A 23706-nucleotide genomic window follows, 5' to 3' on the forward strand; every position below is an offset into this window, starting at 1 on the left:
TAACAACTCCTCTGCAATATCAGCAGAAAAGAGGCTGATGGGTCGATAACTGCTGACCTCACTTGGACCCTTTCCTCATTTAAGAGCACCCTCACCAACGCCACCCTCCAACAAGTCGGAAACCCCAGCTTAGGCATCCGGAGAACAGCTGCCATGCGGCTCTCTTACAATAGGCAGCAGAAGTAGTATACATATGCCGATTCTGGGACAGGGGTCAAAAGGTCATGCCTATTCTGGGACAAGGTCAAAGGTAAAAAAATGGCAGGGAAAATTGAGTGGTGGGGGTAAAAAAATTTTTGATGACATCAAAAAAATTGCTTACGTCATTGTTTGTTTGAAAGTTATCTCAATGACAAGGCTAACGGTTTTGTATAAAAGCCCGCCAGATTTTCACGTGTTATTATACCGTTCTATTTACTAGTGAATACTTGTTATTATATTTTTTATTAAATTTCCCTTCGACATCTCTATTATTTAAGGTAAGTGAACGAAATTTAAATAACTTAATATAAAATAATATTTTTTATCTTTGTGTTAATATTATATATAAATAAAATAATTATTCATTTTAAAATAATAATATTATTTTTGTCCTTGTGCTAATATTATTTATAATTAAAATATACTTATACATTTTAAAATAATATCGACGTTTGATTAATTCCTGCATTAAGTAACACACAAAAAAAATATTTTATAGTGAACGGTTAGAATAATTTATTATAAAAGTAGAATATATATCATTTTGAATGCGTCATTAGCACAATCCCCCTCTTCTTGTCACGTACTCTCACGAATCGATAATTCTGTAGATGTTTATACTCTACTTAATATTTGTTGTAAATTTGTTATTTTTGTAAAAGAAAATTTCATAAATTATTATTTTGTTATTAGGCATAAATTCTGAAGCAAAAACAGCACCTTCATTACAAAACTTTGCTTGGAGAACAGTGTTGCGAGAGCATAGAAACAACATAATGAAACAATGTATATGTGTTTATTTTAAATAAAAAAATGTAAAACTATGTATATATTTTAAATAAATTATAAAACAATGTATATGTACATATTTTAAATAAATAAAATGTAAAGCAGTGCATATGTATATGTTTTAAATAAAAAATGTAAAACAATTTATATGTATATATTTTAAATAAAAAAATGTAAAACTATGTACATGTATATTTTTTAAATAAAAAAATGTAAACAATTGTTTACAATAAAACAATTGCCGAAATAAGCACAAGGGGCAGCTATGCAACCCTGCTTTCTTACCTATATGAAAAGCGTGCAGGCATTCATACGCGCTTTTCTAGAAACGCATACGTGTAAACGTGAAATGTTTGAAATGAACCCTATCGGAAATATTTTCTGTTTCAGGATGGAGAAAACGAAAAACTAATTGAAAATTATTATGGGGATGAACATCCCCTTGATATTATAAATTCATCCACTAATGATGCTTTTTTATCGGAAGAAGTCGAATAATGATTTATATTGAATTTTAGTAATAACGATCTCAATTTTGAGTTAAACCGTTCTTTTCCATTATCGGCTTGAAAATGTCTCATTTTATGTTTATGAAATATGGGTTCAAGGACCTTTACAACATCATCTGCGTTTTTGTTCTTCAATGGAAAAGCAAAAGCAAATTTTGAAAAACAATTTATAATTGTAAGAATATAATTTTATCCTCTATTAAACCTTGAGTATTGTATCATCTCTACTAAGTCTGCCTGATACAAGTCATCTAACCTTTCAATTCGACTGATCTTGTCGAATAATTTCTCGAGCTTGCTTGTGAAGCTCTCTTGCTATCCCTTGTTTAACACCCATCGTTTTATTATAAACTGAATTTTAAATGAATATTTTTAACTTGTATATTTAAGGTAGAAAATAAGGATAAAATAATAAAATTCTTTTCAATTTATAAATCTATTTATTCATTGATTTTGATAAAAAATAATAAACGAGATAAAATTCCCATTCAGATAATTTGTTACGCAAAAATTTTTATTCAATAACTGTTGGTATTTTCATTTTTACTACTTCTGTTTTATTACCGAAATATTTTCCTTTCTTTATTACATCTAATGTTGATAAAGAGATTGTTTTCTTCAAAATATTTGTCATTTGTTGTAAATGATTTATCGATTTTATTCGGCCTCCCAGTACAAAGCCTATTATCCATGAATCGCTAAGGATATCAGACTCGGATTCGCAAGTTGTCTCATCGTCGGAAGAACTCTCTTTCATCGTTGTTAAATACTCTTCAGATGAAGACGAACCCATTATTTCTCCACAGCACTCCGTCAGCGAGCAACCTAAAACAAACAAATAGAAAATAATTAGGCAGCTACTTATATACTATTGATAAACGTATAGAAATGAATACTAAAATACAACGCACCTTTCGTTTTAGTTTTCACCATTTTACAATCGGGTGAAGCTTTTTTATGTTCCTTAAATGGGTTATTGTTATCCAACCACTCAAAAATTTCAACCCCACATTCGATGCATGCCACAGAATCCATCACACCGGTGAAATAAAATCCTTCTTCTAACAACAATTCAACCTTTGGAAAAAGCCTTGCCCAATTACTAAAAGTACTTATCATTAGGTCAATACAGACTATGCTATCTTAAAAAAATTTACAGCAATTGTATAATTCTTCGGCAACTCTACAATTTTCATTATTAGTTTTATGTGTATTTCCGCAATGAAATAAATTAGTTTCTGAGGTTATAGTCCAATTACATTCTTTACATGAAACGAATCCACCGTTTTCGAAGCGATTTAATCCGCATTCTTTAATCATTTTGAATGAAAGTGTGTTTAATCTTTTGCTGAGCGCCGCAAACGGGACAAACATCTCCTAGTTTTTTCTAATTCTACTTTTGACAGCATATAGTCTTACATCAAATTCAATTTGTTCTAGTTATTTTTTAAATGCGTTCAGCCTCTCACAGTAGCTCTTAAGAATCTCTTTTTGCAACTGCGACATCGATCTTAAACAGAAACAAAAAATATTAGAAACAAAAAATTAAAAGAAAAAGATTCCTCAGTAAATTATTAACATACCTTTTTTCGTGAATGGATAAACATTATATTCTCCTTCTTCTATGACTCTTGATTCACTTCTTCTTTTGTTTTATTTAATCTACCTTTTCACTCTTCGTTTCAACTATTAACTGAACTGAACTTCTACAAAAAGGACATCTTTTTTCGTTGCCCATTAATTCTCTCTAAGCGATCATTACATGATTTGCATACGGAATGATCACACAAAACAAAAATTTATTTTATTAAATTATTAAAACAAATTTGACATACAAATTTTCTTTTATTTCATCCTCTGACAATGAATTTATTTCAATATTCTCCTCCTCCTCCTCTTTTTCATCAGATTCGTTTTCTCCATATTTTGCAATAGATAATAATACATTAGATATATTGTTCGTGAATGGATAAAGAATATATTCTCCTTCTTCTATGACTGCTGATTCATTTGACTGCAAAAAGGGAAATATAATAAAACTATACAATTTACATTAGACTTAAAAACATTTTTTAATGCTACAATTAAAGTGTTACATAAACTACATTCAATAGGCAAATTTTAAAAATATAATGACTTACACCTAAAACATAATGGATGTGCACATGGAACTGTTATAAATTTAATTACAATTATTTTACAAAACTGACATGTAATAGCTTCTCGCTCATTTAAAATTTTTGTTTCATTTAATCCAAATGGAAAACTGTCTTTAGCAGGTTTCCTTCGCGATTTTTTATCTTCAAAACCTTTAATTAAAAATTTATGTAAAATAGTACCATTATTAATTTTATGCATAAATCCTCTACATTTTTTTATTGATGAATTTTTTGTAGTAAATATTTTTACTCCACAATTGATTACCTCTTTCATCGGAAAATTTGGTATATTCATTCTCATTCTATATCCTCCTTTTGCATTAAGACAACGTCTAATTCCAAAATAGGCCACCTGCTCATTAAAAAAGAAATTGAAAAACCTGAAATTGAAAAAGAGAATTATTAGTTTCTCTGTAAAACTAAGAAATATATTTTTGATCAAATAAAAATAAATAATATTTGCCTTTTTAAATTTGTTGCGGTTTTCTAAGGTGAATGATGTTATTGTACTTTTTTCATCTTCCAAATTACTGGTAGCAGCTTCTCTTTCATTATTTTCTGCAATAGCAGCAGCCTCTGCTATAAGGCCATCATTCAATAAAGGATGGTGTTATTAGTTATTTTTTTCCACAAACTCTAACCTTTGCGGTACTAATAAATAATGTCGCCGATTAGGAGTCCCCTCCACTTGATCCTCTTCTTGCAAAATTTCATAGACAACTTCTAATCGCTCATTACTGACTGGAAACATTTCTTCAGACATCTGCGAATAAAAATTTTCATTGTACTCTAACAAAAATAACAAAAAATATGTAATAATATATAACTTCTAAGAAAAAAACTTACTTTTCTGTCAAGTGACGGTAATATAAATATAGTCCAATACAAAAAGCCAGTTTTTCAATCTTAGCAGTGAAAAAAAAATATTTTAGGTGCGGAGGCTAATTATTTTAATTTTATGAACTAGAATATAAAATAACAATTTATTTTAAATACACGAACTAAAACAGAATTATTTTAAGGGAATAATCCTACATTTAAATATCGGCTGGAAAAATAATTTAATTGAATCTGTAAAGAAAACAATTACATTACTATTTATTTTAATTATAGTTTTCAAACAAATACTCAATATAATCAGTTCCAACTGAACTTTTTCTGCAGTGAATAATTAAATAAAATTTTAATTTATATCCTGGAAAAAGATAAAAAATATTTTTCTAATACTAGTTAATTTTTAAATAAAAGTACATATTTAAATCTAATAAAATAGTGTTATTAAATTATTAAAACAGATTTTTATGCTGAAATAAATAATCCCTGGAAAAAGAAAAAAAAATTCTTTCTAATACTAATTAAGTAAACGAACAAATAAAATTATATATTTAAATCTAATAAAATAGTGTTATTATTTAAAATAGTCAATTAACTGAAAATAATCAGTTTCATTTAACATTACTGTACAATTCATTGGTGTATAAATATTACGGTTATAATATATATTTAAACGAAATCATTTTCTACTCTATCAATATTAATTTTGTTCGCTAATAAATTAAACCAGACTTAAACAATATTATTATTATTATTTTAAAATTAATAATTATTTTATTTATATATAATATTAACACAAAGATAAAAATATTATTTTATATTAACTTATTTGAGGATGATATGTATGAGTGTAAATGATGTGTAGTCTTGTACATTCTCAGTTCGACCATTTCTGACATGTGTGGTTAATTGAAACCCAACCACCAAAGAACACCGGTATCCACGATCTAGTATTCAAATCCGTGTAAAAATAACTGGCTTTACTAGGACTTGAACGCTGGAACTTTCGACTTCCAAATCAGCTGATAGCCTATTTTCCACTCTTTTGGAAAAAGACCCTGTCCTAAACACGCATTATATAGGCGAACTCGCAATATATTATATAGGGGGTCTCGCAATCTACCCCAGGCCGCTTGACAAGTTACCCGGTAACGCCATCGATACCCGGCGTTTTCTTTTTCGACAAGTAAAGACTGCCTCCTTAACCTGGTTCAAACTCCAATCCCCGACAGGTTCAGAGCAGCGGTCCAAGTCTTGAACCGTACCTCTCAATTCGCGATGGAAATCACCATATGTGATCTCTTCGTCCGTTGGCAGCAAGGCTTGAAGCGCGTAGGATGTGGTGCTATTCGCTTCAGCTGTAAATTCATCACCCGTACGAAGGGTTGTATGTTTCCGCACGTGACGTCTTGCCCATATTTATTTTATACACCGCACCCCACGGATCACCCCTATTATCAGCTACAAACTTGTGCCATGCAGCACGTTTTTTCGTGTACACCGTATTTACAAAACGGCGCCTTCTTGGTCTATACGCCTCCAGCATACGTCTTTCAGGGTTTCGACACCGCTGATACGCTTACGGTCTTTGTACATATCGCGTCTAAGTCTGTCAAGATCGTTAGACCAGCACGTAAAAGATTTGACGGTTCCCCTTGCACGTAAAAGATTTGACTTGCCGGCCCTAGTACAGCTGAGGCAAGCCAACAGACTCGCCTGCGTAGCAGGGCAATCCCACATCTTGTGCCCCGCCTTGCCGCAGGTGCGGCACAGCGTCTCTGGGGTCATAGTATACGACCTGGTGCGCACCCAAGACTCCGGGCACCTAGACACGAGGCTCATCTCCCGCGTCGGGTCAAGGGTATGGCACCCCATTTAGCGAACGCCACTGGAAATTCGCCGGTTACGCTTCATCAGAGCTTAGTCTTCGCCTCAATAAAACTTGCGAGTAAAAGAACTCACCACAAATTAAATTAAATTACATTATTTTATTAGGAAACAAAATTTACAGGCTAGCTAAAGAAATCAGAGTAGCGAAGACCCTGTACAAAAAAGCTCAAAAGAGAGTAAAACAACGAGATGGCTATTTCTAGGAAGGGAGACGTCGTTACCCAGCGGGGACCGCGTGGAAGTACTCTTCAGCATGACCGGAGGCTTGGAAAAACTTCCCCAAGGACTTCTAGTTAGCCAAGTCCATCCGAGAACGGGCAAGTATAACTCGAAGTGCCAGAAAGGAAAGGAAGAGGGAAGCAAAAGAAAACAGAGACTTAAGAAGAAGAAAAAGAAGTCATAGATGAGAAGGTGTTACCAAGCAGGCGAGGTGTGATATAGATGTTTTTTCTTAACATTCCGCTTCTATACCCTAGTGCTATGTAACTGCTTGGGAAAGTGTTACCACATGGATGTGTGTAACGTAAATCAGCCCATTTGAAACTAACCACTACCTTATGTAAAGCCCCACTTTATGACTAAGTCTGATCCGCATTGGGGGGCGGGGTGAGCACACTCCCCCGGCAGCTCCAACTAAAGCCGTGCCCCTGTGTTTGTGTGAAATGTTGAGTTAATGTGAGTCTCAGTTACCAGGACGTGTGTGTTTAAATATGTCCAAAATCCACCCCCTCTATTTGCGTGTGTGGCCCCGGTTACCTAAGTAAAATGCGCCTCCTTAAACTTAAATCTAAAGCCTAAAACTAACTAATACTAAGCAAGGGAAGTGGAACAGGCCAGGTCAGCCCTCAATCGCGCAGAACACCAATTTCACGAGCGAACTCAGTGAAAATCCTACACGCCGCCCTGTTGCGCACCATGTGTAGGGGCTGTCCAAAACGTATTCCTATGTTATTATAAGCATCTCGCGGTACATCGCGGATAAACTCATACTTTGTGCGGTCAAAGCGAACATGAAAGCTCGTTTTATTGACTCCACACACATCACATTTGGGATCACGACTGAGGCCGAGATCAAAGAGTTTCTTGGCGAAATTACCATGTCCTGTAAGGAATTGGGAAGTATAATGATCCCAATCTTTCCACTTCAACGACATTCTAGGCTTCACAGCTGGAAGAATTCATGGGTCACACGACCCGTTAACACCAGCATCCCACCTCATCTGCCAGGAATTCAACGTAGTTTCCCGCAGTTCCCTAAAACCGTCCTCTTATTTTCCTCATTTTTAACTCTTCGCGCATGTTCCGCTCTTTCCACCACCAGTAGATCAATCGGAATTACTCCCGAGAGTACCGGCAACGTAGCAGTCGACGTTGTCCTATACGATTTGCAAACCGTAATCAGAGCAAGGCGCTGAGTACGCAACAATTTCTCACGCAAGCTTCGCCTCTTCACCGCATCCCCGCAGCGTGCGATACGATAGCTTCAAAAACCGCCCGATAAATAACTATACACTCGCGATCACTCAAGGTCAAGGTGAAAATTGGCCGCTTATAAACGGCGACTCAATGTGGCGTGAGTTGCATTGTCAGACCGTGTGGGAGTTACTTCATGCCGTTACTTTGTTCAGCCGGCATCAGTAATTAAGGGATATAAGACTCCTCCCGCTTGCTGTAGGAAGCCCCTCGAGAAATGGCTGGCCATCGGTCAAATATTGCTCCAAGCGCTATATGGTGGATTGGTACTTGCTGGCATTCAGCGATTTAGGCGTGTCATCAACTTGCTATACTTGACGAAACAAATTTTAATTTATTGACTGGTCATATATTTTAGTATGAAGACGGGGTGCGCCTATCCATTTTAGTAATATATGACAAGTGAGCGGTGGAACATGCAAGCGAGTGGTATAGGGCACCACGCTTATTCCGCTCACGCAGTTAGGTAATCGCTAGGAGCTAATTAGGATATTGGTCGCTAAACCGTTTTGAGGAACAGTAGCCGTTTGTGGTGAGGACATTCGGTCTTATGCTTTAGGGCGACCGAATGGGATGGTGGTGGGAGAAATGCCAGACGCAGCAACAAACCAACCTCCTCCTTAATTCTGATTTCCATACGTTGTCCAGATTTACGGATGGATAGTATCTCTGTTGTGCCTGCAACGCCAACATCCGATCTCACGGTTTTAAGTAAGTCCGCGTATGACGTATTAGACTTTAGAATAAGTATCTCCGTCCTATGCGTTTGTTCCGCCAGACAGAGGGAGTTCTACCATTCGGGACGGTGCAATAGTAATTACGTCCCGCTCCCCTGTCTTCATACTAGTATTTTTCTTGTATATATTTTAGTTTCCCCTCCGTAGATCTCAACTTGAATGTCATCAAGGTTCCCTCCGGTGTTCTTACCAACTTTTTGAAACGCGTCAACCAGCGCCTAGGCGAGATCACCCTCGCTACTGGAGTCAACAAAGACCATGTGAAAAAAATTCCTAATCGGTATCCGTTTTCCTGACTCTTCGCCAATAAACGTCGCCTCCATGGCTGCCGACAATACATTCCTTGCTACTAGAATCGGGGTGCTCATCATCCATGCTGCCTGAGGATGTCTCATCACCAAGCTATCCGTCAATCTCTCTTTTTCCTGCTTAGCCTCCGGTAACTACCGTTTAGATAATTCTTCAGAGGATGAATGAGGATGATATGTATGAGTGTAAATGAAGTGTAGTCTTGTACATTCTCAGTTCGACCATTACTGAGATGTGTGGTTAATTGAAACCCAACCACCAAAGAACACCGGTATCCACGATCTAGTATTCAAATCCGTGTAAAATAACTGGCTTTACCAGGACTTGAACGCTGGAACTTTCGACTTCCAAATCAGCTGATTTCGGAAGACGCGTTAACCACTAGACCAACCCGGTGGGTTATCCGTCAGTCTGCCCTCAGTAATCTCTTTGATGTCCATAACTTCTACTATGTTCTTTGGGGGTCACTCCTATCCGGCATTTTTGTAAATGGTAGGCCTTCCTGTGCCAACTTCTTTTAATAAAGTCAGCCATATCCTCACCCTGACACCATTGTCCAATACATTTGGTATCGGCCACCCCGTAACCTCTGATGTCTGGGTAGTCGCCTCGACCATTTGGTTCTTCCTAGCAGCTCTGGCTAGAGTACGAACCATTCTCCATAAGTCTTTCACAGCATCCCAACCCCGTAGGGGGAAAACTCCCCCTACGAACCCCCTCAGAACGGAGCCTCTCAGGGCTCCGTTCCGAACCCTGAGGGGCTTTACCGGAGATCGTCTTTAGACCCTCTGATTACATCTCATAGTCATCAGCCAAGCCTTGGTCGGGATGCCACCGATGTAAATGCATCGGCAGACTTTTGTATCAGTAATATAAATCAAATTTGCCTTCACGTAGTCCTCAAACGGACCTCTTAACATCCAACCTAACATGTTTCCCTCAAACTAACTGAGATCGCGGAAGCGCGGAGCTCGCGTCTAGTCCAAATTTGATAACACCGTTCGTGACTGCGAATGCCTCAGAAAACGAACGAGTTGTAAGTCAAATCAGTGCTACACTCATACCACTCAAAATTATGTATTAAGCAATATAGAAATTCAGACCAACAACGGTGAGCTCCATATCAATTTCCTTTATACTTCCTTTAACATTTTTATCTATGTTCACTTAATAAAATTAAATAAAAAGAAATTAAACTGAATTGAATTAAAATTTAATTTAATTAAAACTTATTTTAAAAAATTTAAAAAAAATATTTTTTTTTTTAACAAAAACAAATAATTGTTTTTGTTCTAATATAATGAATAAATAAATAAAAATATTGTGACCTAATCATGCTGATCGTTGATGGTCTCTTATCATTGTTGCAAAACTGAAACTTACTTCATTGTTGTGTAATATTTCATTTAGAGTGTTTCATTACTACACTGTTGGTTTCTTATGAGAATTTATAGTGATTAGTTGGCTAATTGATTCATGTATCTTTACCGTATTTGTAAGCTAATTTTGCTAACTTTTTTGTAATTGTGCTTTACTGAATTAATTTTTTTGTACTACTTCTTAATATTGCTATCAACATGTCAGTTTGTGAACAGGAGAGGGTCACACTTTTAATGTTGAGGGGTTTTGGTTGTAGTTAGGTCGTATAATGGAGTTTTGGAATTGTTCACTGCAACATTTAATAATCGTAATCCTATTTCAAAAGGGACAGTGTCAAAGACCATTAAATGATTTGAAGAAACAGGGAGCATTAATAATAGGGGAAAACCAGGGAGGCCTAAATCTGCAACAAATGATAACAAATCATTATAAATTATGAATTCATTGAGAATCTTGATTACTCGACTCCTCGAGCAGCAGCACAAGAACATAACATTAACCAAAGTTCAGTAATTCAAACTTTATAATGTTACAATTTCAAACTCTTGAAAATTCATCTGGTGCAAGAACTTAATGAAGATGACTACGATCGAAGACTTGATTTCTGAAAAATTATGGTGAACAATATTTGTGCAGGTCCTAATTTATTAAACAATATAGTTTTTAGTGAGAGGCCACATTTTTTTTAAAATGACAGTGTAAATCACCAGAATTGTCTATACCGGACTGATATTAATCTACACTGGTATTGTGAGGCACATATACAGTATGCAGTCAAATTAAATGTATCGGCAGTTATTGTTGGTAGATGATACCTGCCCATACATTTCACTGCAATTTAAATTTCCATTCATGGAAGTTTAAACGCAGTAAAATATGATGCTTCTTGACCATATCATTCCAAATATTCAAAATGTTATTGGCCTCAACTTCAAAACATTTGGTTTTGACAAAATGGTCTCCCACCTCATTTTAGTCTTCAGGTGTGTGAAATTTTAAATTCATATTTTCGTGAAAGATGGATTGGCTGAAGAGTCAACAGAATGGCCAGCACGATCATCTGACTTGTCACCATTTTTTTACTTTCTATGAGGCCACTTAAAAAATATTGTTTATCAAAAGAAGCCCCAAGATTTTGATGATTTACAAAATAGAATCTGAGAATCAGCACAAAATGTCACTAGAGAAATGTTGAATAATGCAGTATCATCCTTTACAAGAGACTGGCACACTGTTGGACAATAGGAGGAGGACATTTCAGACATTTATTAAAATGAAATGTAAGTAAATAAGCAAATGTTATGCTTAATAAATTTTTTTTTTAAGTAAATTTATTCTATAATATCCATTAAATCAAATTTTTATGAATTAATTTATTTGTGATAACAATTCCTTAAATTATTAGTGTAATTTTTTTCAAAATCAAAACTTGATCCTGCCACCATTTTGGCTACAGACATCGTAACAACTTTTTATTTATACCATTTTTCTTGTCTTAAAGATACCTTTATAATGACATATCATACAAAGGGTGTTACCATTTAAAATATTTGAGTTACAATTCCTGGGCCACCCCCCAAGAAGAGGTTGAAATTCTATTTCTCGTTAAACGATAAAGTAGTTGACTGATACCTTATCCTGAAAGTTACAATATTCTATCTGGAATGATTTTAATGTTGTTGAGGAGTTTCCATGACCTTGACTTTTCCCTTGTCTATGCTGCAATAAAAATAGTTTTTTATCCAGAAATTAAAGAGGTTCATGAGAACAATGATTCTAAAGGAATAACCTCATCCATCTACTGATTTACATGACATACTGGGATATCGAATCAAATTATTAATTATTTAGTTAATCTTTTACTGGAACTGTATTTGGTTTCAGTTTTGTTTCATTGTTTTTATTTGAGTATTTTTATCATTTAATTTATTTTTTACAGCCACCTAAACAAAAAATCTCGGATCCTGAAGAGCTTGCAGATTATCAACATCGTAAGAGGCGTACATTTGAAGATAATATCAGAAAAAATAGAACAGCTATAAGTAATTGGATAAAGTATGCACAATGGGAGGAAAGCCAAAAAGAAGTGGAACGGTAATTATTAATGTTTAGTTGATCTATTGCTTTAGTTATGTAGGTTTATAAAAAAATTATTCATTTTCTAATGATTTGTATTGAATAATTAATTTTTCTTCTTTTCGGAAATAAGTATTTTTTAATTTCAAAAAAGGAGGAGATTCTCAGTTTTAACAATACATATTTTTATGTCATTTTAAGAGTTACTTCTGAACAAATGAACTAATTTCTCAGTGATTCTCTTTTTTTTTTGTAGAAGAAGCTTAAAGGTAGTTTTGTTGTATTTTTTCCCACAATGTAAGTGAAAGGTATTTTTAAAACAAAAATTACATAGACAATTTGAAGATTTTTTCATTTTTTCCCATACTTAATATTGAATTATTATTGAGTAATGGTATAACTATTTAGAGACGTGATTTTTATATAATATTTCATATGGAAATTCATGAAAATTAATTGGGAAATTATATAAAAAAAATAAATACATATTCTTGCATTCCAAAGAGCCTTATTTCATAAATGATAGCAATTTTATTATGGCATTTGTGTTCATCCCTTTTTTTCTGTGTATCAAAAGATAGACTCCTCACATTCATAGTTTTTGCATGCAGCTTGTTTTTTATACTTTAGTGCTTTTTAGGTCTATAATTACACAGCCTGAACAATTAACCATTTGACCATAAATTATTCCCTAACTTGAAGTTGATTATGTGGTAATTCCCTGCTGAATTATTCTGCAGTGGAGCTCTCTAGCTGAAGTTATGTTATGTTTTACGTAGTTATGTTAAATTTTGTTGGCATGCAGTAAATTGGTCAAGGAAAGTTAAGATACTGACAGTATGAGTTTCTATAAAAACTGTTTAAACATTTATGATAAAGACGACTGGGAGCTAAAATGATTACGCGGATGACTTGAGAAAGCCATCAATTCAGTCATGTTTTTACCATGGAATTTTTAGGATTTTCATAGAGTGCAGTATACAGAATTGTTTCTGGATGGTTAGATTAGGCTGCTGTAAATTTAGTGCAAGGTGGGATCTAATAATGACTGATCTATACAAAAATCAAAGGTTGTTATCTGCATTTGAAGAGTGATGATGAAACATGGATTTCTTACTTTGGTATTAAATCAAAATAAAACCCATCCATACAATAGCATTCTAGTTCATCAGATAAAATTCAAACAATCTGAGGTTACCCTCAGAGCTTATACCACATATTTTCTGGGGACAAAAAGTTGTCCTTTTGGTGGATTCAATCCTGAAAGTGACTACTTCCTATTTTCAGTAGGTGCAGGTAAAAATGTAACCGAAAAAAAATCAGCATTCATCTATTTCTATTTCTAGATTTTCTGAATATATTGGTAATTGCTTTGTCACATTTTTTGTTGTTTTTGGTATTAGTTGAACATGCTGTACTTCTGTTTATTTCTACTTTTAGAGTGATATTATCAAAATTTTAAATTAAATTGATATGATAAAACTTACCTTAATTTCATGTATGTAGTTGCTTTTGTGTTTGCATTGTTCAAATTGTGTTTTTTCTTTTTATTTGTAAACATGTTTGATTAATCATTAAAAGACAATAGGGTCAATCAATTTGAAGTGACCCAAGGGTGATTGCTTGACCAATTCAAAATAAATTGAAACATATCCACTTGTTTCCTACATGTCTCAGGACCTTAAAACTATCTATTTTAGATTTTTTATTTAAGCAGTTTATCTGTGGTGGCTATTTTTGTTACGGTGCGCACACCTATTTTTGTGATTGTAAGGGTTTACGAAAAAAAATCATAACTAAATAACTATTTGTCTGGGAAGGATGAAGCAAAAAGCAATTTATTGATACTTTCTCACGGTAAAAAATTGGTCCTGTGGTTTATTTACCTCTCTCTTCTCTTTCTTTGAGAAAATTACCAATAAAGTTAAATATGAAAAACTATGAATTTCACTTTTGGTAATTTTTTCAAGAGGTAGTGATGACATACACAGTTTGAATTATTGTTTTACATGAATGTATATGTTAGTAGTTTTACCATAAATAATATGGTACTTACGTATTAATGCCACTGCAGCTACAGCTTTATTTAAAAACAAAGTAGTCAATTGGATTTCGGTAGAAAATGTGCCGAAACAGATTCAAAACAGAATATAAATTGCTATTTATATTTATTAACACCTAACTAATTAACTACCGTAATTTTTTGACTATTTATTTAATAAATTCAGTAATTATTGCAATTTGATTATTTAAATAACAAATAATTGTAATTACTGAATTTATTAAATAAATACTCAAAAAATTACGGTGTTAATTAGTCAAGGTTAGCGAGCGAAGCAAGCGTAGGTTAAGTTTGGTTAAATTATATTTATAAAATAAATAAATATTTATTTATTTATGTTAAACTCTATATCGGCCCATTTTCCACTGAAATTCGATTGACTACTTTGTTTTTAAATAAAGCTGTAGTTGCGGTGGCGTTAATACGTAAGTACCAATAATACTAACAATGATGTACTTACCTCCAAATTTTTATGAATTATTGAAAACTAATTTTTTTTTTTAATTCAAATTTTGGCTTCAAATAACTTTGATGGGGCTGGTGATAAAAACTCAGATTTTCACAACTTACAGTGTTTTTGTAGATGTTTATGGCAAATAAAAATGTATCTTATGTATTGCACTAATAAAAAGTTATAACCTCTCAAAAATCGTGGAAAACCTGTTAAAAACGATACCATTTTGACTCGCGCCCCAAAGGGGTTTCTTGTCTTCATTGCACTTTACATTTTTTTATATTTAGCATGCTGTTGAAGTTGAATACTTCCTGCTTACCTGGACATTTGGTGCACACATTCATCATACAGCTGTAGTTATCCTTGTCATAAACAAAGATGTCTACTAAGTCCTTATAATCAACATTAAGTTTGGGACCATCAGTCATGAGTTTGATGTTCTGGTGATGGGGGCAGACACAAATTGTATGAGTCCCGGATACACCAGACAAGATACACCATTTTGGACAGAGTTACCAAAGAAAACAGGAGCAGATAAATGTGAACAATACAGAACAATTACCTTAACTAGTCATGAATCAAAAATCTTAACTAGAATTCTGTACAAAAGAATTGAGAGGAGAGTGGAAGAAGTGTTAGGAGAGGACCAATTTGGTGTCAGGAAAAGTATAACATTTACAGGAACCAAACAGCAGCAGTAATAATTCAAAAACATAAAAAAGAAGCTGTAGTAAAAAAGGGAGTTCAACAAGGATGTTCCCTATCCCCGTTCCTTTTTAATCTTTACATAGAACTAGCAGATATTGATGTTAAGAACAATTTAGATCTGGAGTAACTGTACAAGGTGAAAAGATAAGGATGGTACGATTTGTTGACGATATAGTAATTCTAAAGAGAGTAAAAAAGATTTAGAAGAAACAATGAACGGCATGGATCTTCATCCTTGCATAGGAGAAGACCTACGCAAGAACTACTGCATAAAAATAAACAAAAACAAAATGAAAATAACGACATGTAGTAGAAATAATGAAGATGGACCACTGAATGTAAATATAGGAAGAGAAAAGATTATGGAGGTAGACAAATTTTGTTATTTGGGAAGTAGAATTACTAAAGATGAACGAAGCAGAAGTGATAAAATGCCAAATAGCACAGGCAAAACAAGCCAGAAATGTAATTTTTTTACATCAAAAATTAATTTAAACATTAGGAAAATATTTTTGGAAGTATGTGTTTGTAGTACCCGAGAAGAAAAGATTAGAAGCTTTTGAAATGTGGTGCTATAGGAGAATATTAAAAATCAGATGGGTGGATAAGGTGACAAATAAAGAGGTGTTGCAGCAAATTGATGAAGAAAGGAGCATTTGGAAAAATATAGTTAAAAGAAGAGACAGACTTACGGCCACATATTAAGGCATCCTGGAATAGTCACTTTAATATTGGAGGGACAGGTAGAAGAGAAAAATTGTGAAGGCAGGCAATGTTTGGAATATGTAAAACAAATTATTAGGGATCTAGGATGTAGGGGGTATACCGAAATGATATGACTAGCACTAGATGTGGAATTTGTGAGATCTGCATCAAACCAGTCAGAAGACAAAAAAAACAAATTTATTTAATAAACAGTTCCAAACACAGAATGAAATTTGAGACACTTGGTAAAGATGTGAACAGGTCACTGACTAATGTCAGACCGACCAGTCTATAACTCCACAACTAAATGATACAACAAGCGTAAATGAGCATGTTGCAACATGAATTTTCCTGATAGCTGGAAATGACTTCAAACGCCTGTTACAGCATGAACACTGCAGGTAAATGGTTGAAACAAGTCTATTTAAACTATAGTAATAAGTATAAAAATATTAAAATGCCAAGAAGACAAGAAACCCACTTGAAGCACTTATTTAGCAAGTCAAAATTGTATCAATTTGAACATCTTTTTCATGATTTTTGAGAAGTTTTAACGTTTTATTAGTACAATACACAAGAAACATTTTTATTTGCCATAAACATCTACAAAAACACTGTAAGTTGTGAAAATTTGAGTTTTTATCACCATCCCCATCAAAGTTATTTGAAGCCAAAATTTGAATTTAAAAAAAAAATTAGTTTTCAATAATTCATAAAAATTTGGAGGTAAGTACATCACTGTTAATATTATTTATGGTAAAACTACTAACATTTACATTCATGTAAAAAATTTCAAATCCAGTATTTTTTTCCATAATGTTCTAATTGTTTCTTTATAAATGATAAAAACTTCTAGCAATAATAATATCTGAAGCCAGCTGAGAACAGCAGTACCAGTTCTTATGATGCCTGCTATAGTAACCAATAATATTATGGTATAAGTTTTCAATATTACTTATGCAATATATGTTGTTATTTTGAAAGTTTTTTCAATTATTTAATAAGTTTTGGAAGTTTTAACAAAAAAAATGTTATACTATTTTCATTGCTGACTGTCTTGTATAAAAACGTTGTAAAAGGCAAAATTTACTTGTAAATTGAAAAAATACTCTTTTTCTTTTTATGGTTATTTTTTAAGCTTTTTTTTAAATTTTGTTTTATTCCCCAACTAAAACAAAATTTATTGATGCTCCTTGTATTTTGGTTTATTGAGTATCCTGCCTTTTGCATTAAATTAAGGAAATGTTTCTAAAGAAAAATTTTGAATTCACTGAAAACGGATGTTTATCCAAAAATTATTTTATAATTTGTTAAAATCATTTAAATTTGAATGGCTTGTTTTCAGTGGATGATCTCTTTATTTAACTAACTTTACTCGAATGTTAAATAATTGTTTGCTTACTTCTAACATTGCTATAAAGGGAGTATTGACACATTTTGATTATTTATATGAATTTTGATTATTTTTTTCATAGGGCCCGCTCAATATATGAACGTGCATTAGATGTTGATCACAGAAACATAACACTATGGCTAAAATATACAGAAATGGAAATGAGAAATCGACAAGTGAATCATGCTCGAAACTTATGGGATCGAGCTGTTACAATTTTACCTCGAGCAAATCAGTTTTGGTATAAATATACTTACATGGAAGAGATGTTGGGGAATATTGCTGGTGCTAGACAAGTTTTCAATCGTTGGATGGAATGGGAGCCAGATGAACAGGCTTGGCTCACATATATTAAATTTGAACTTCGTTACAAAGAAATTGATAGAGCTAGAATGATTTATGATAAATTTGTTGTAGTTCATCCTCAGGTGTCAAATTGGATTAAATATGCCAGGTATGTATTAATACATGTAACATACTTTTCTTTGTTACTTTATTGTAATTTTTTGGCAGGCTTTACGAATAGGAACTACTTCTCAATTGACCCATATGTTATTCTTTTTTTATGTTGATATTTTCCTCTGTACTTAATGGATCAAATTGGAGTGAATTTTTTTCAGAGGAAGTTTATCCTCTGATTCTGTAGCAAGTTTCTTCCACATAATATCGGTTCTTTTTCTTAAGAAAAAATTTACATTGTCACATTCATCAGTGATGGTGCAAAAAAATTAAATATCTTAAGTGTTACATAAAAATTATCTAACAGCGGGTCTATCTGTATATAGGTCATTCATACATATAAAAACAAGATTTGACCTATGATCTTTTAGTGCTCGGTTTTATCACATTACCAACCAGTTAATGGTGAGTAAGCAGCTATATTCTCGTATATTAGGAGACAGTATGCAATTGTGTTGGGTTTGAAATTCTCTTTGGTTTCAACTTTTATTTTCAAATCGATAACGCCTATTTTTACAGATTCATTTTGTCGCACACAATCAATCACATATAAAGGATATTTATTTTTATAATCTGAAAATGGAAACAGTGAGTCAATATTTTTATAAGTTTTATAACTTGGTGAAATGTTGAAAAAACTGGTTGACACTTGATGGATAGATAGAAATGTTGGTATAGTAAAAACAAGTAGATCTAAAAAATATAACAAAGTCATTAGAACATTTTTTTCAAAATCCTTACGTCAACCTCTATGTAGAAAATTATTGGAATTGAAGTTAAATCCATAACTAGGTTATGATGGATGTAGTAAAAATGATGATCAGGTTCCACAGCCATAAGCTATTGAACCTTATTTAGTAATGATTTTTGACGATGTAGTAAAAGAAAAGCAAAGCCGTATTGGTGATTATTTTGCTATAGGTCATCATAATAAAATAGATTGTTTTTATTTAGCTCAAACATATTCTAAAATACCAAAACAATTGATATGAGACAATTGTAATTTTTTAATAGTATTCAGACAAAATGGTCTAAATCTACAACACATTTACAATGAACACGTAAATGTTAACATGTCATTTGATGATTTTAAATCATTATGCGAACATGATTGGAATGCAAACCATTATGGTTTTCTAGTTACTGATAAAAAATAAAGGTTGTTAAAGAAACAGTGTTGATAAATTTTTAATCATCGATTGAATGCTGATCAAACGCTACATTGAACACAACATCTAATGCAAATAAACTAATCATTTGAATTTTAATTTTTTTCCTATAGAACCTTGCATAAGAGGGAGAAACAAATGATTGAAATTGATAAGCTTGATAAAGCTTTTAAACGTAAACATGCAGCATTCATGTTGGGTTTGGCCGAAGAAAATGATTTATTTGCTAAACACTTTAAACCCCCAAAAAAACCTCACCTCAAACTGATGGTGAAGCTGATATTGATAGAGTAGGATGAGAATTGGGTGATAGAATGTCAGGTCATTTAAAAAAAAAGTCAAGATGGGTGTGAACAACAAAGTTTTGATGAAGAACACAAAAATGTAGCCTCTTCAACAATGTTATCTTAACAAACAGCATTATCATCTGAACAAACTCAAAGTGCATATGAAGTGAAGAACTCCTTAAATTTACAAAATATACAGATATTTTGGTACATGAACCATATACCAAGACACAAACAGAGAAACCATATTTAGAATTGTTAAAAACAGCACTAAAAGTGTCATTGGATCATGTATACAAAGTAAAATAAGACACAAATACAAGCACATTGGGTGGTGTTAAAACTGAATTTGTAGATGATAAAATTCATTTAGGTGATGCTTGGTATAATGCAACACCTGGTATTTCAGAGTTAATTTTTAAAAACCCAGACATGACAAAAGTTCACACAACAGATATGCTTGCATTTACAATGTGAAATTTTGTTTTCTGTTGAATGTCCTTCATCATACATCTCTAATTATGAAATATTTAAATTAAAAATCAGTAGTTAATTAAAACATGACCCAAAAGTTGATATACTTAAATCAATTCTACTGATTGGATAAATTTGAGGCAGATTTGACAAATCATTGTGTATCTGTTCATTAACATGCATTTCATAATTATAACATTTATCTATTACATTGATACAATCCAAATTACTGTGAAACTTTATTTTTAAATGCATTTCATCTATTCCATCCGCAAAATCAAAATCATGTAATACATAATCTACAAACGACTCGATTACATATTTAATATTATGCTCTACATGTTGTTGAAAATTAAATGGTTCTTCATCTAGAAAGAATGAATATTTAAAGTTAAATTTTGAATGAAAATAATCCAATAAACCGACTTTATAAAAATTCTCTAACCATTTCTCTAATTCTACACCAAAAATTTTATTACTACAGAGTTTCATCTCTCTCTCTCTCTCTCTCTCTCTCTCTCTATATATATATATATATATATATATATATATATGTAAATCATCAAGTGATTTTTCAATATTATAAATTTACGGATATACATATATTTTTATATTTATCTATTCTAAAGATACAAACAAAATTAGTATGAAATAACATGTTAATACGACTGAAACATTCAACATAATATGGAATCTATGTATAAATTAATAAAAGTGATTATCAATGAAATATTAATCTTTACCCAAGGCTGATATGTTTATATTACCTTTACTAACCGGAAGTAAATGATAAGAGTATTTTGACAAGTGATTATAAAATTCATCAAGTTCAATATAAACTTCATCTATTGCAACAAAATCGCTAAAACTATCACAATGAAGAATTATTTTTATATCCATTCTTTCCCAGGGAAAATATTTTTCATAAATACCACATGCAAAATTTTCAATACAATCTTTAATTACATGTTTCATTGATTTTTTAGATGAATATTTAGTATTAATTGTTTGAAGAACATATTCAGGTTCTTTATCAAAAAGCTCCATATTATTATCTATCTATGCATAGAAAAGATATATTATCAATAATGTATTGGTTTTAATTTATTTTCACGTAATATATTTGCAATGTCAAATAACACATCACAACATATCTATAAAAAAATATTCATTCAACATCACTTAAATTTATCCATGAATTGTAACTTTTATCAAATCGTAGCTATTTTACATAGGCGTTGTTGCCTTTCTGTTTAATTATTCTCCCAATTTGATATATATTCTTGTGATTAGTGTTTTGTAATTCATGTTGATAGAAGCGACTTTTACGAGTTCATTTCTACCATCAATCAATTCATATGTAACAGGTTGAGATTCAGTGTATACAATGTATATTTTGAATATTTCATCTATCCAGTTTGGTAAATAACCCTTATCGAATACTTTCTTATATTTGCTTATGCAAATGTAATAGCCAACATTAAATTTCATTTTTACAACATCCATTTTTCTATTGTATTTTTTGTTTAAATTCCTCAACACCTGTACTTCATTTATCTTATTTACATCTTACAGTTTAAATTTTGTTGCTGAATGCACAGTATTATTGTACTTATCAATTAAATCTTTCAACATATCAATCTATTTAACCTTTTTCTGTAAATTTAGTCCACATTTTCGTTTTCAACATTCTACTGAACATTCAACTATGGCAGCATTTTTATCTGAAAATGTAGAATAATAATTTATGTTGTTTTGTTTCAAGAGGGCTTTAACTTGTGGATTATAAAATTCCTTTCCTTGATCTATTTGAAAATGATTCATTTTACACTTTTCAAATATTGCTCGTAAAGGATGTGACTTCTACACCTGTTTTTTCTTCAATGGTATAGCATATGTGAATTTAGTAAAACAATCAATAACAGTCAACAAATATTTATAACCCTTACTGATTCTGGAATGAGGAAGCATTTCTACAAGGTAGGCTTGATATAGATCATCCAATCCTTTGATCTCAATATTTCTAGTTAGATAATTACGCCTAACTGGCTTGTGTAATTCTTTTGCTAATCAACTTTAATTGACATTGTGTTCTATTAGAAAAAAAAAACATATTAAAATTATGTATTGCAAACAGGAAGGTAATAGAAATTCTTAAAGTGCTCATCATATAAACTATCTAACTTTTCTTTTAATTCATCAATATCCATAGATGTGTCAAAATTGTTAGATTTTCTTTTAAATTTAAAATCTTTATGAATATGATTGAAAAGCTATACTATTTGGATCTTTTATTTGTTGATATCTGAGTTCACTATTGGGTTATCCTTCATTTTATTTATCATTTGTTTTACCTTTTTATATTGAGTATGGGTAGCATAATATTTATATTCATCATCAGGTTTATGCTTATTGAAAATTAGAAGAAGACAATTATCTCTCATCATGTGCAGAAAGTGTGGACAAATACAGTGTGACTATAGTTTTAAGTTTCTGTACTTTAACTATATGATTTGAATTTTCTTTTACAAATTGTTTATTTTCATCTTGTAATATTTCAACAATATTTTCAAGCAATTTCAAGCAAATTTTCATTGCAATTTCAATTGCAACTGAGCATTATCATTTTCATATACCTTATAATCTTTGATGAAATAATCTTTTATAATTTTATTACATCTAACATAAAAACTTGGGGAAATCCAAGAAGCTATTGCTAGTATTAAATTGCTACAAACATACATTCCTCTTATGATTTCATAATTACCATCGATAAGTTTAGACATTCCATTGGCCATAATTCCGACTAATGATATATATTACAATAAGTTTTTAGATTGTTTATTTTCAAGTCAGTGTTTAAATTGTTTCCCACCATCATGACATAACTTTGTCACGTTAAAAGATTCTGTATTTGTATCAATAATTAGTTTAAAATCACCGAAACTACCATAGGAATAGTTATTGTTGATTTGTTCGTACATACATGAATTAAACTCATTTGTAAATCTATTTAATAAATGAACATTTTAATAACAATAAAATATTGATTTTTCATATTGTTACTTTTTTATGTAGAAATATAAAAATGTTTAATATTTTTGAAAAATTGAATGGTTTAAATTATAGCAATAAAATTAAAACTATTAATGAAATGAAGCACAATAGGTGATATAGAATTGAAAAAATGGAGTTCACAAAGGCAAAAAATGGTGATTCAATTATAGCATCAACTGAAGGTTTTGGAAAAATAGTTTATATGCGGTACTGATGTTCAATATTAAGTTATTCATATTTAGATAATGTATTTTGTTTTGTATCAAATATAGATTTAGAACGTTATCATGTAATTGCGTTTTGATTGAAAACAATAAAATAAGATCTAGTTGTAGTATTTGTAACAAAACTAATTTAACATGCTAATAAAATGGATGTAGACTAATTTTTTTTTCACCATATATATTCATTGATTTTCTCATGACTGTATGGGATTGTATCAATATTATTTTCCAATACGAACCTTTTATCATCATATGGAGAAAGTGATTTTTTGCATAGTTCAATCTTGTAAATTGGATGACCAAAATGACGTAATGATTTTGATATGGAATATGAAATATTTTTATTAAACAAACAAT

General features: G+C 31.8%; 1 protein-coding gene across 1 annotated transcript in view; it reads left to right on the top strand.

The window, feature by feature from the left end:
- Positions 1-23706, top strand: part of crn (pre-mRNA splicing factor crn) — a 188888-nt gene that overhangs the window by 20595 nt on the left and 144587 nt on the right. Inside the window, exons 3-4 of the mRNA XM_075369236.1 lie at positions 12221-12375; positions 17762-18133. Coding sequence (XP_075225351.1) covers positions 12221-12375; positions 17762-18133 — 527 coding nt within the window. The remainder of the gene's footprint in view (positions 1-12220; positions 12376-17761; positions 18134-23706) is intronic.

This window comes from Lycorma delicatula, chromosome 1, assembly GCF_047948215.1.
Source record: "Lycorma delicatula isolate Av1 chromosome 1, ASM4794821v1, whole genome shotgun sequence".
NCBI lineage: Eukaryota > Metazoa > Arthropoda > Insecta > Hemiptera > Fulgoridae > Lycorma > Lycorma delicatula.